This window comes from Tachypleus tridentatus, chromosome 10, assembly GCF_004210375.1.
Source record: "Tachypleus tridentatus isolate NWPU-2018 chromosome 10, ASM421037v1, whole genome shotgun sequence".
In the NCBI taxonomy this organism is placed as follows: Eukaryota; Metazoa; Arthropoda; class Merostomata; order Xiphosura; family Limulidae; genus Tachypleus; species Tachypleus tridentatus.
In genome coordinates, this window is record NC_134834.1 from 9,721,258 (window position 1) to 9,736,405 (window position 15,148).

Below are 15,148 nucleotides of genomic sequence, written 5' to 3' on the forward strand. Positions count from 1 at the left end.
GATACACCTGTGTGTGAGTTGAGCCATTTTAAGTGGGATTAAATGTGGGGGTGTCCTAACTTTTTCCTCAGAATATGCATTTTTGTAGAATTACATTTACAGAAGATCTTGAAAATTCTTTTCTTCGGTTTTAATTGTTTAGTTACATTCATTCCTATAATCTCTCAGTATTGTTGAAATTGAGATTAAATATCTATATATCCAAAAATGTTACACAAATACACAGGCTTTCATATGGTGTTCTAACTTTTTCACGTGGCTGTATATATATTAGGTTGTTCAGAAATAAATGTCAGAATTTTCACAATGACATTTAGAAGCTGAATATTGAGTAACTTATCGATGGTTGGTTTAATCAAACGCTTGTTGTCTTACAAGATGTCTTACTTGTCTGCTATTTCAACTCCACTCAAAGTACGTTTTGCAACTCCCAAGGCAGCATGGACAAAAAGGACTTTCGTCTGAATTTTCTTTACGACTTCAAATTGGACGAAAATCTACCGAAACTACACGAACATCAACGTTTAGCGTTGGTTCCACAGATTACTACATGGAGTTGAAAGTTTTGAAGACCACGAAGGTCGTGGAAGGAAGCCATTCTTAGATTAAAACACATTAAAGGAAGCAATTGAGACTAACCCTCGCACAACAGTACGTGAGCTTGTAGAAAGGCTAGGCACAAGCAAGTCAAGCATTGTCAACCATCTGAGTGCGACTGGAAAGACGAAAAGTTGGATAAGTGGGTTCAGCATGAACTGACTGAAGATCAACAAAATGGGCGTTATAAGACCTGTCAAGAATGACGCTCCAAAAATTGAACGAATTAGGAATCGAGGTTGGGCCTTATCCACCTTATTTCCCAGGCCTCTTCGATACATATTTTTATTTTCTCAAGCACTTTGACAACGTTTTGAACAATAAACACTTTTAAAACCAGGCAGCTGCAGAAGAAACTCAGGGAGTTCATTGACCACAGAAACTCCACATCATTTACATAAACAGTATTGTTACACGTTGACAACATTGTGTTGGAACAGACGGTGCTTACTTTGATTACAACATGTTTTATAACACTGGTTTATACTTTTACATTACAACATGTTTTATAACACTGGTTTATACTTTTACAAATTTCAAACACGACATTCATTTCTGGACAACCTAATACATGCCCCCAGGGGCACAGCGGCATATATGCGGAATGACACTGCTGTAGCTCACTGTGTAGCTTTGTGCTTAATTTAAACAATCAATATACGATATATATATATATAAAGACCCAGTGCTGCTAGTCTTATCTCAAGACATTAGCTTACATTATATAAAACGCAGTGCTGTAGTTTTATCTCAAGACACTAACTTACAATATATAACACTCAGTGCTGTAGTCTTATCTCAAGACACTATAATACATTACGTAAGACCCAATGGTGTAGTCGTATCTCAAGGCAGTACATTACATGAGACCCAGTGCTGTAGTCTTATCTCCAGACACTAGATTACATTACATAAGACCCAGTGGTGTAATCTTATATCAAGAAATTATACTAAAAACTCTAACCTTCCGAACTCAATATAATACCGTTATTTAAATCTTCACACTGTAAATGAATTTTGAAAGTTCAAATATTTTTGTTTTCGAACCTTAATATAGATGCTAAACATTTTCTTACATCAGCGTTAGAAATTAGGTTAGCAGGGTCGAATAACTGTCTCATGAAGCCTATTTTGTCTTTTGGGAAATATAAAACGATTGGTTAATGGTCTGTATTTTGGACACCACAATAATATACACAAAGTCAAAAAAATTTATGTTCTTTATTATTGGTTATATCCGTCCTAACCTTCTGGTTAATTATTACAGTTAATGTATAACCTCTAAAACTTGCTACGTCATCAGCATCTCGTGGTTTATTTAATTATATTCACACTTTTATAACTCAAAGTAAGAATATTAAAATTTAAGTTAAATTATTTAAAATTTATTTTAACTTAAAGAGATTTTTTTAAAAACAGCATCAGTGTCTCTTAAGACTAAAACCACATTTTTATCGTGATAAACATCAGTGTCAGTTTAGACTAAAACCACACTTGTATAGTATCAGTGTCACTTAAGACTAAAACCACACTTGTATAGTATCAGTGTCACTTAAGACTAAAATCCACACTTTTATCGTGATAAACATCAGTGTCAGTTAAGACTAAAACCATACTTTTATAGTAATAAACATCAGTGTCGCTTAAGACTAAAATCCACACTTTTATCGTGGCACAGTATTAGTGTCACTTAAGACTAAAATTCACACTTTTATCGTGATAAACATCAGTGTCACTTAAGACTAAACCACACTTTTATAGTAATAAACATCAGTGTCACTTAAGACTGAAACCATACTTTTATAATAGATATTTTTTACTGAATTTCTTTTAAGATCAATTTATTTATCTGTAACACGAAAATCTTAACACAATGTATATTTATTATTACCGAGAAACACAAACATTACCAAATTTCCTTCACTTTAGTTTTGTGAGCATTTCGCATGCAGCAATGCTTGTCGATAGAGTAACCAGATGCGTGGCTAGATTTGATTTTAAATGAACTGAAGAAAAGCATGTTTTGTTAACTGTACATTTTTAGACAGCTTTCAATTTCTATTTAAAAATGAGTGTTGGTTTATGGAGAAACTGTATGTTGAAAATTTAATCTTGTAAGTTTACATTCCAATTTTTGAAATTGTCCACTTTCACGTGGTCTTAAATAAATAATATTTTAAAATAATATTCTTGTTATACATTATTATCGCTAACTTAGGCTCAGGTACGTTTTTATGTTATGAAAAACATGGTGTACACAAGTTTTATAAGCGAATCATCTTAACCAAGAACGAAACCTAACATTAAATATTTTCTTTATGAACAAAGAATTATTTCCGAGATAGCTGGAACACGTTCGACTTCATTACCGTTGTTGGGAGTGTAGTGGATGCACTAGTAATGGAAATAGAGGTAAGTTGTTAGTTAAAGTTAGTTGTGCTCGAACACTCATTGTTAATGTTACATAACAGTAATAAGTCATTTTGTTTGTCATTGTTAATACTGTATAACAATAAGTCATTTTGTTTGTCCATACACTGTTAATACTGTATAACAATAAGTCATTTTGTTTGTCTATATATAGTTAATATTATATAACAATAATAAATCACGTTGTTTGTCCATACATTGTTAATACTATATAACAATAAGTCATTTTGTTTGTCCATATATAGTTAATATTATATAACAATAATAAATCACGTTGTTTGTCCATACATTGTTAATACTATATAACAATAAGTCATTTTGTTTGTCCATATATAGTTAATATTATATAACAATAATCAATCACGGTGTTTGTCCATACATTATTAATACTGTATAACAATAATCAATCACGTTGTTTGTCCATACATTGTTAATACTATATAACAATAAGTCATTTTGTTTGTCCATGTATAGTTAATATTATATAACAATAATAAATCACGTTGTTTGTCCATACATTGTTAATACTATATAACAATAAGTCATTTTGTTTGTCCATATATAGTTAATATTATATAACAATAATCAATCACGTTGTTTGTCCATACATTATTAATACTATATAACAATAATCAATCACGTTGTTTGTCCATACATTGTTAATACTATATAACAATAAGTCATTTTGTTTGTCCATATATAGTTAATATTATATAACAATAATCAATCACGTTGTTTGTCCATACATTGTTAATACTATATAACAATAAGTCATTTTGTTTGTCCATATATAGTTGATATTATATAACAATAATCAATCACGTTGTTTGTCCATACATTGTTAATACTGTATAACTATAATCAATCACGTTGTTTCCCCAATAATTGTTAATACTATATAACAATAATGAATTACGTTGTTTGTCCATACATTGTCCAGCAAGTGTTTCTTCAACGTGAGTGGTATGAAATACTCGTACCGCTAAACTTATGCTTCAGAGGTAAATATAATTTTTACTTTTCAGGTCAATTTCTTCAACGTCGGGTGGCTGAGACTCTTTCGGGCCGCTCGTCTGATCAAGCTTCTGCGTCAGGGGTACACCATTCGTATTCTGTTGTGGACCTTCATTCAGTCTTTCAAAGTGAGTCTCTTATAGTTTAAAAATTAAATAGTTAAAACCGAAATTCGTATCTGTGTTCTTGATGGGTCATGAACCTTGACCTGACACTTTCAAATTCTTCAAAATAATACGAGAAGTCCCCTCCATACCCAAGTGACATACCGGTATGTGTGTGGATTCACGTCGCTAGAAAATGAGTTTCGATACCCGTGATGGGCAGAGCAAAGATAGCCCGTAGCATTGTACTTAATTACAAACAAACAAACTGAAGTGACAATCGTGCATGATGTGTATGGGAATAACAACAAATGATTTATAATTTGTTAATGATGTGAGTTAACCTGCTTGTGGTTAATGTTTATATCACTACGCAATGTAGGCATGTATAACATTGTTTTAATATTATAAGTAACTTACAATTTATCAAACAATCGCAAAAAAAAGTTTGATTTTCAACGTATAAAACATATTCGTTATAGCAACGCGTTGGGAAGACCTATTTCTGTTTTTTCACGAGGTGTCAAATCGAACGTAGCCCAGTGGTTATCAACCTTCGGGTTCCCCGTTCGCGTCCTGTTACAGTCAAAGGAACATTCGCCCTCTACACGTTGAGAAGACCAGGGGTACACTACAAGAGTAACGGTCAAGCCTCACTGTTCCGTCAGACAAGAATAGGTCAAAAGTTGGTCATAAAAACTCATTTCCTTGCAGACAGCTTGCCAAGAGTGCATTCGACCCATCATAACTGAATGTAAATAGGTCATTTAGTTCCAGTTATAAACCTTATTACAATTCTTAAATGTTTTGTATATAAAGGAATATTAATGTATCTAATGATGTTTTTGGATGTTCTAGGCGTTGCCCTATGTCTGTCTGCTCATTGCCATGCTTTTCTTCATCTACGCCATCATAGGAATGCAGGTAAAGAGGTTATTTATTAGAACCAAGCGTCATTCATAGTTATATTATCTCTAACCTTTCATTTGTAAAAAGGTTATTTGGTAGAACCCAGGGTCTTAGATGGTTATGTTGTGTGAAACCTTTAACTTGTAAGGAGGTTATTTGGTAGGACACGGTGTTAGATGGTTATGTTTGTGTAACCTGTAATTTATAAGGAGGTTATTTGGTATAACCCAGGGTCTTAGATGGTTATGTTGTGTGAAACCTTTTAACTTGTAAAGAGGTTATTTGATAGAACTTATGGTGTTAGATGGTTACGTTATGTGTGACCTATCCTTTATACGATGATTTTTTATCAAGTTGCTATACTGTACCATTGTTGGTGATAAGTAAAATATGTCTTTAAGTTGATACCATAATATGTCTTAAAGTACTATCTTGATGTCATAAAATATTATATCTATTTTATAAAAACACTTTATTGATATTATAATATAGTATCTTAAAGTTTTACTTTAACAACAGTTTTGGAAGTTTGCAGCTCTTACATAGTACATAAATTTATGGCGAGTGTTTCTGTGACTTATGTATTTATGTAGAACTTTAAACTAACAATGTGTATTTGCAAGAACAAAAACCAAATAATTTAATAATTCTTTATATTCTTTCTACCGCAATTATTATGTATAATTCTAAATGTTTGTTCATTGATTAATCGAATCTTTATAAAGAAAATATTAACACAAAAACTGTTATGTTTCAGAGTTATTTATTCCTAGCCACTAAATTAATTGCAAGGTTATTTAAGTAAATCGTGTTATGTATTTCTGCTCTTCAATTAAATACTTTTCACTGTTATGAGTGGCATAATATCGTGTATACTAATTTAATTGGTTTTGTAAAATTGTCCCTCTATAGAGTATTTATTATACAATGAATGTAACTTCCGTTTAGTTAAAAAGATAAACACTTGAATGGTAAGAAAAATTTTAGTATCAAAGTGAACATGAATTATTTTAACCCCACGTCATAATGGTTTTTATTTCTTGCTTTTTTCTCTCCTTTCTCCTTGAAAGAAGCTTCTAGAAAGGTTTCTTTACTCCTACTGTGACGTTTCTCTACCCAACCTTGACTTTTTTTTCACCACCATCTAAGAAATCCAGTGTCAACCAGACACCGATATCTTGCATCATAAACTTCCAACCCTTCTTGCTTTTTATAATGCCTTTGTATGGATGAGTTTAACACCAGAAGGCGTCGGTAGACAAAATGTCTTTAAAATCGTTGTTGTATTTTCAGCGTTCGAAGAAAAAAGTTATGATTTGTTTTTCGTAATCTGAAGGAGATATTTTGATTTCAAAAATTCATTTGTTTTTCTGAATTGCACTAATCTTAAGAATACTTTTATTCCTCCCCCCCCCCCCAAAACAAACAAACAGATAACACATAAACTCCATTAACCTTTGCTACAATGCAGCCACGATCTAAATATCAGATTGTGAATCAAGTTTCAGCAAAAAAGAATGGAGATTTTTAGAAAGTCGATTGTGCAAGAACCCCAAACCACGTTTTATTTTAGCACGTTTTGTTCCATCTTTGCTTGCTTGCTTATTTGTTTGACTACGTGTGGCCCTCTCAACTGTACCAAATTTTTGTTTGCTTGTCCTTGTGTCACAAATTAGAATTAGTTTTTGTGTTGATTATTAGTCGTAGATTATAGGTAGTGTATGTGTAAGAATGGTAGAAGTAGGATGTATTAGGCCTAATGATTAATGATGTAGTGATACTAACTCTTTTCAACATCATTCCTTCCCCTCAATTAGGTTTTCGGTAATATCGCCCTCAATCCTGAAACCTCAATTATGCGTCATAATAACTTCCGCAATTTCTTCCAAGGACTCATGCTGCTATTCAGGCAAGTTTTTTCTTCAACTGCTCTGCCCGCCTTGCACAACATTCGCCTTATATTCGAATCACAGAAGGAATCTGACTTTCATTTAGTTATTTATCCTAGCCTTTTTTTATCCAACAAATAAGTATAGAACTCTTGGTTAGTATATATGCTTTCCAAGAGAAGGTTTGGTTTTACGTCAGAAATTCGAATCTAACGAGATTATCTAAGTTTTAATTTAATTCCAAGTTCAGATTTTTTTCCTCCCTCAAAACTATATCAAATCGAATAATTATAAATAATTAGTTTGGGATATATGTTAAAAGTTGTTTGTAAATTTGGTATTAATTTGGGTGTATTCACATTGAACAAGTGTTATTGTTGGTGTTGTACGATGACCAGGTATAAGTGTTAAAGAAAAGGTCATCTTACGTATAAGCCTTCGCGACATCTCTTCTATATTCATGTTTCTATAAACAAAATAGCCTGTATTATCAAAAAGAAATTCCAGTTCGATTTTTAATCAACAGTGGTAAGAAAACGTTAATATTTCGAGCTCGATTAATTAATTAGTTTTTCATTATTCTTCATCACATCCATAACTAATGTGTCTTGTTTTCTCCTAAACACTGATATTTTAACGGCGTGCACGAAACCCTTTTTAACGCATTATTGCACATAGTTGAATGTTTGGTAACTCTTTCATTTTTCACATTTCCAGATGTATGTGGATGTTTTATGGTGCACTGAGGTTCGGTTTAATTAGTTGTTTAGGGTTTTTCATTGTTTTGTGATGTTTCTTTATTACCAAGTCACTTAAGAAGAGCTATGCATGCTCGTGAGTTTGCCTGTGAAACTGACCATAATTCGAAACTGAACTCAGTACAGTGGACAAGAACATAGTCGGTGGGGGCTGTGTAATTAATGTTTTCCTTGTGATCTCTTCTTTTATTTTGTTGGATCTCCAAGTTCAAGTGACAACTGACCCCAAACTCCACTAAGACCATAGGGTCGGGCTACAAGTTTCAATGTATCAGTATCTTATTATTACGTCACCAGATATTAAACATTTCAAATTCTGATATTATGTGTTAACGTTTTATAAAAGCACTAACATTATCGAATCTGGATATAGCCTCAAAATGTACTCAAAATACAGTTTTAAAACCCGGTCTTAGCTAACTGTCATTTAACAACCATATTAAAGAATTTTCCAGTTAACGACGTTTTCATTACAAAACTAAAAAAATTATTATACGGGCTAAACGACAGACAAAACAACATGACGTTAACATCAGCTGGTTTTATTTATTGGCTACAGACAAAACAACATGACGTTAACACCAAGTTTCAGAGCTCACTTTGGCACACAGCACGAGTGTAACTCCGTACTTAGTTCTACTATGGAAAACTGTGAATACAGCTATAGAGTGGAACCTCCGTACATGAAAAATGAAAGTAAAGTATAAGACGTTCCATTGGAAAAGAGATTTCATGCCTCAAGAAACATTTTAACTTAGACAAAATTAATCAATACGTATATTACTTGACTTTTTCCAAAATGAACGGTAAAGATTGGTTTATTTTAAATAAACCTGGTTTCAGGGGTCTTCACACGGAACGGTGAAGAATGGTTTATTAATTTAAATAAACCTGGTTTCAGGGGTCTTTACACGGAACTGTAAAAATTAGTTTCTAGTTTTAAATAAACCTGGTTTCAGGGGTCTTCACACGGAGCGGTAAAAAATAGTTTCTAGTTTTAAATAAACATGGTTTCAGGGGTCTTCACACTGAACGGTGAAGATTGGTTTGTAATTTTAAATAAACCTGGTTTCAGGGGTCTTCACACGGAACGGTGAAGATTGGTTTATTAATTTAAATAAACCTGGTTTCAGGGGTCTTTACACGGAACTGTAAAAATTAGTTTCTAGTTTTAAATAAACCTGGTTTCAGGGGTCTTCACACGGAGCGGTAAAAAATAGTTTCTAGTTTTAAATAAACATGGTTTCAGGGGTCTTCACACTGAACGGTGAAGATTGGTTTGTAATTTTAAATAAACATGGTTTCAGGGGTCTTCACACTGAACGGTAAAGATTGGTTTGTAATTTTAAATAAACCTGGTTTCAGGGGTCTTCACACGGAACGGTGAAGATTGGTTTGTAATTTTAAATAAACCTGGTTTCAGGGGCCTTCACACGCAACGGTGAAGATTGGTTTGTAATTTTAAATAAACCTGGTTTCAGGGGTCTTCACACGGAACGGTAAAGATTTGTTTGTAATTTTAAATAAACATGGTTTCAGGGGTCTCCACACAGAACAGTAAAAATTAGTTTCTAGTTTTAAATAAACCTGGTTTCAGGGGTCTTCACACGGAACGGTAAGATTGGTTTATTAATTTAAATAAACCTGGTTTTAGGGGTCTTCACACGGAACGGTAAAAACTGGTTTCTAGTTTTAAATAAACCTGGTTTCAGGGGTCTTCACACGGAACGGTGAAGATTGGTTTGTAATTTTAAATAAACCTGGTTTCAGGGGCCTTCACACGCAACGGTGAAGATTGGTTTGTAATTTTAAATAAACCTGGTTTCAGGGGTCTTCACACGGAACGGTAAAGATTGGTTTGTAATTTTAAATAAACATGGTTTCAGGGGTCTTCACATAGAACGGTAAAAATTAGTTTCTAGTTTTAAATAAACCTGGTTTCAGGGGTCTTCGCACGGAACGGTAAAGATTGATTTGTAATTTTAAATAAACCTGGTTTTAGGGGTCTTCACACAAAACGGTAAAAATTAGTTTCTAGTTTTAAATAAACCTGGTTTCAGGGGTCTTCACACTGAACGGTGAAGATTGGTTTGTAATTTTAAATAAACATGGTTTCAGGGGTCTTCACACTGAACGGTAAAGATTGGTTTGTAATTTTAAATAAACCTGGTTTCAGGGGTCTTCACACGGAACGGTGAAGATTGGTTTGTAATTTTAAATAAACCTGGTTTCAGGGGCCTTCACACGCAACGGTGAAGATTGGTTTGTAATTTTAAATAAACCTGGTTTCAGGGGTCTTCACACGGAACGGTAAAGATTGATTTGTAATTTTAAATAAACCTGGTTTTAGGGGTCTTCACACAAAACGGTAAAAATTAGTTTCTAGTTTTAAATAAACCTGGTTTCAGGGGTCTTCACACTGAACGGTGAAGATTGGTTTGTAATTTTAAATAAACATGGTTTCAGGGGTCTTCACATAGAACGGTAAAAATTAGTTTCTAGTTTTAAATAAACCTGGTTTCAGGGGTCTTCGCACGGAACGGTAAAGATTGATTTGTAATTTTAAATAAACCTGGTTTTAGGGGTCTTCACACAAAACGGTAAAATTAGTTTCTAGTTTTAAATAAACCTGGTTTCAGGGGTCTTCACACTGAACGGTGAAGATTGGTTTGTAATTTTAAATAAACCTGGTTTCAGGGGTCTTCACACGGAACGGTGAAGATTGGTTTGTAATTTTAAATAAACCTGGTTTCAGGGGCCTTCACACGCAACGGTGAAGATTGGTTTGTAATTTTAAATAAACCTGGTTTCAGGGGTCTTCACACGGAACGGTAAAGATTTGTTTGTAATTTTAAATAAACATGGTTTCAGGGGTCTCCACACAGAACAGTAAAAGTTAGTTTCTAGTTTTAAATAAACCTGGTTTCAGGGGTCTTCACACGGAACGGTAAGATTGGTTTATTAATTTAAATAAACCTGGTTTTAGGGGTCTTCACACGGAACGGTAAAAACTGGTTTCTAGTTTTAAATAAACTTGGTTTCAGGGGTCTTCACACGGAACGGTGAAGATTGGTTTGTAATTTTAAATAAACCTGGTTTCAGGGGCCTTCACACGGAACGGTGAAGATTAGTTTCTAATTTTAAATAAACCTGGTTTCAGGGGCCTTCACACGCAACGGTAAAGATTGGTTTGTAATTTTAAATAAACATGGTTTCAGGTGTCTTAATACAGAACGGTAAAAATTAATTTCTAGTTTTAAATAAACCTGGTTTCAGGGGTCTTCACACGGAACGGTAAAGATTGGTTTATAATTTTAAATAAACATGGTTTCAGGGGTCTTCACATAGAACGGTAAAAATTAGTTTCTAGTTTTAAATAAACCTGGTTTCAGGGGTCTTCGCACGGAACGGTAAAGATTGATTTGTAATTTTAAATAAACCTGGTTTTAGGGGTCTTCACACAAAACGGTAAAAATTAGTTTCTAGTTTTAAATAAACCTGGTTTCAGGGGTCTTCACACGGAACGGTGAAGATTGGTTTATTAATTTAAATAAACCTGGTTTCAGGGGTCTTTACACGGAACTGTAAAAATTAGTTTCTAGTTTTAAATAAATCTGGTTTCAGGGGTCTTCACACGGAGCGGTAAAAAATAGTTTCTAGTTTTAAATAAACATGGTTTCAGGGGTCTTCACACTGAACGGTGAAGATTGGTTTGTAATTTTAAATAAACCTGGTTTCAGGGGCCTTCACACAGAACGGTAAAAATTAGTTTCTAGTTTTAAATAAACCTGGTTTCAGGGGTCTTCACACGGAACGGTGAAGATTGGTTTATTAATTTAAATAAACCTGGTTTCAGGGGTCTTTACACGGAACTGTAAAAATTAGTTTCTAGTTTTAAATAAACCTGGTTTCAGGGGTCTTCACACGGAGCGGTAAAAAATAGTTTCTAGTTTTAAATAAACATGGTTTCAGGGGTCTTCACACTGAACGGTGAAGATTGGTTTGTAATTTTAAATAAACCTGGTTTCAGGGGTCTTCACACAGAACGGTAAAAATTAGTTTCTAGTTTTAAATAAACCTGGTTTCAGGGGTCTTCACACGGAACGGTAAAGATTGGTTTATTAATTTAAATAAACGTGGTTTTAGGGGTCTTCACACGGAACGGTAAAGATTGGTTTCTAATTTTAAATAAACATGGTTTCAGGGGTAGAAACCGAAGACACGTTGTTTTTAAGCTCTGAACTACATCACAATTTTCTTTTTATAAGATTTTACTGATATTTGTTCTAATAATTCATGTGAACTGACACTAAAAGATAAGTAATATCTAGTAACATTCTCTACAAGAACAGATTTGTTTCCTTTAGCTTCTGTCTTGTTATAATTATATCTTATGTCCTGCTAACATTTAATAACTTTATTTTCAGATGCGCGACTGGTGAGAATTGGCAAACAATTATGCTGTCCTGTGTCAAGGACCGCCCGTGTGACCCACGATCCAGAAAGTCAGGGGAAGCATGTGGGAGTAACTTTGCCTACATATATTTTGTCAGTTTCATCTTTTTATGTTCATTTCTGGTGAGCTAAAAGGCATTGTTGACCTCGTATTAAATTAGCTTATATTTTATCTTTTCTATGAAATTAGCATGCGCTTTATCATCACATTAAATTAGCACGTATTTCTTATCTGTCGCATAAAAATAGCAAATACTTTAGCTCTAGCATTATATTAACAGACGTTTTTATCTCTCGCATCAAGTTAACATTTGTTTTTACCTCTCGCATTATATTAACAGATGATTTATCTCTCGCATCAAGTTAACATTTGTTATTCCTCGCATTGAATTGCCATATATTTTATCTCTCGCGTTAAATTAGCACATATTTTGTCTTCAAAATTCTTTCAAGACCATATAGTAGATGTAGCCTACTGGTAAACGTATCTAACTTCCATATTGTCCTACTTAGCTTTCGTTCTGGGTGTGTGGACATAAAGAACTTTATTAGTTAATTATCAGCGATATATTGTGTACTTTGTTTCTGACGATTTAGCGAAAACTATCTTTTTATTATTCTACTTTTCTACACATTTTCATTTTGTTTGTTTGTTTTTGAATTTCGCGCAAAGCTACACGAGGGCTATCTGCGCTAACCGTTCCTAATTTATCAGCCTAAGACAGGGAAGGTAGCTATTCATCACCATCCACTGCCAACTCTTGGACTAAACTTTTACCGACGAATAATAGGATTGACCATCACATTATTACGCTCCCACGTCCGAAAGGGCGAGCATGTTTAGTGTGACGGGAACTCGAACCCGTGACCCTCAGATTACGAGTTGAGTGCCTTAACCGCCTGGCCGTGCCGGACCTACTTTCGCCTTATTTGGAATTAGGGGATATTTTACTCTAAATCTCTTGTGACCTTCTCGATAAATAAATACAAAACAAGATGTGGTAGTTATGTGGTCAAGATGCTCGATTCCTAACCTGAGGGTCGCGGGTTCGAATCCCCGTCACATGAAACATGCTCGCCCTTTCGGCCATGGTAGCGTTATAATGTTACGGTCAATCCCACTATTCGTTGGTAAACGAGTAGCCCAAGAGTTGGCGGTGGGTGATGATGACTAGCTGTCTTCCCTCTACTAAATTAGGGATGGCTAACGCAGGTATCCCTCGAGTAGCTAAGCGCGAAATTCAAAACAAACCAAACCAAGACAAACGTGTTTTAGCAATTAAAGAGTGAAACGTTAATGTACCTCTCCCTTTTGATTATAAAATGAAAACGGTTTAAAACATTACGTTCTTTTCTAGTTCAGTAAGTTTTCATTCCATCCCTTACTAAGTTGCTACCTTGTTAAAGTTTGAAGACTTATCGTTATTATAAAACGTTGAGTAAAAAACTAGATTTAAAGGGACATGAGAGGGACAGTAAGTAAAGAACTAGATTTAAAGGGACACGAGAGAGACAGTAAGTAAATAACTAGATTAAAAGGGACACGAGAGGGACAATAAGTAAATAACTAGATTTAAAGGGACACGAGAGGGACAGTAGGTAAATAACTAGATTTAAAGGGACATGAGAGGGACAGTAAGTAAAGAACTAGATTTAAAGGGACACGAGAGGGACAGTAGGTAAATAACTAGATTTAAAGGGACACGAGAGGGACAGTAGGTAAATAATTAGATTAAAAACAGTAAGTAAATAACTAGATTTAAAGGGACACGAGAGGGACAGTAAGTAAATAACTAGATTTAAAGGGACACGAGAGGAACAGTAGGTAAATAACTAGATTAAAAGGGACACGAGAGGGACAGTAAGTAAATAACTAGATTTAAAGGGACACAAGAGGGACAGTAGGTAAATAACTAGATTAAAAGGGACACGAGAGGGACAGTAAGTAAATAACTAGATTTAAAGGGACACGAGAGGACAGTAGGTAAATAACTAGATTAAAAGGGACACGAGAGGGACAGTAAGTAAAAAACTAGATTAAAAGGGACACGAGAGGGACAGTAAGTAAAAAAACTAGATTTAAAGGGACACGAGAGAGACAGTAAGTAAATAACAAGATTAAAAGGGACACGAGAGGGACCGTAAGTAAATAACTAGATTTAAAGGGACACGAGAGCAACAGTAGGTAAATAACTAGATTAAAAGGGACACGAGAGGGACAGTAAGTAAAAAAACTAGATTTAAAGGGACACAACAGGGACAGTAAGTAAATAACTAGATTTAAACGGACACAACAGGGACAGTAAGTAAATAACTAGATTTAAAGGGACACAACAGGGACAGTAAGTAACTCTTGTTTGAACCTTCCAGATGCTTAATCTCTTTGTCGCCGTTATAATGGACAATTTTGATTATCTAACCCGAGATTCCTCCATCCTGGGCGCCCACCATCTTGACGAATTTTTAAGAGTGTGGGCAGAATACGACCCTAGTGCTAGGTGAGTTCATCTGTGTATTGTTTATTTGGTTAGTATTGTTCACTTATTGCTTTATTTAACTAGTAATGGAGTTAAGAGAGCTCACTTATTGCTTTATTTAACTAGTAATGGAGTTAAGATTGCTCACTTACTGCTTTAATTAACTGGTAATGGAGCTGGGATAGTCAACAACGGTTGGCTTTCCTTCCCTGGGTTGTCTGTGCTCTAACCCCACACACACGAGTATCGATAACCGGTTCCTTGTGTTGTAAGTCCGCAGATGTACCACTGTGCCACTGGGTTTTGTTTTGGTTGATTGAAGTTAAACTCAAAGCTACAATAAGGGCTATCTCTGCTCTAACCCCCCACAGGTATCGAAAACCGGCTCCTAGCGTTGTAAGTCCGCAGATGTACCACTGTGCCACTGGGATTTGTTTTGGTTGATTGAAGTTAAACTCAAAGCTACACTATGGGCTGTCTGTGCTCTAACCCCCCACGGGTATCGAAACCCGGTT

At 34.5% G+C, this 15,148-nt stretch overlaps 1 protein-coding gene across 1 annotated transcript in view; it reads left to right on the forward strand.

Moving 5' to 3' along the window:
- LOC143227943 (voltage-dependent calcium channel type A subunit alpha-1-like) overlaps positions 1-15,148 on the forward strand; it is a 125,160-nt gene that overhangs the window by 89,677 nt on the left and 20,335 nt on the right. The window contains exons 29-34 of the mRNA XM_076459295.1: positions 2,926-3,009; positions 4,053-4,169; positions 5,004-5,069; positions 6,872-6,963; positions 12,129-12,279; positions 14,527-14,654. Of these exons, the coding sequence (XP_076315410.1) occupies positions 2,926-3,009; positions 4,053-4,169; positions 5,004-5,069; positions 6,872-6,963; positions 12,129-12,279; positions 14,527-14,654 (638 nt within the window). The remainder of the gene's footprint in view (positions 1-2,925; positions 3,010-4,052; positions 4,170-5,003; positions 5,070-6,871; positions 6,964-12,128; positions 12,280-14,526; positions 14,655-15,148) is intronic.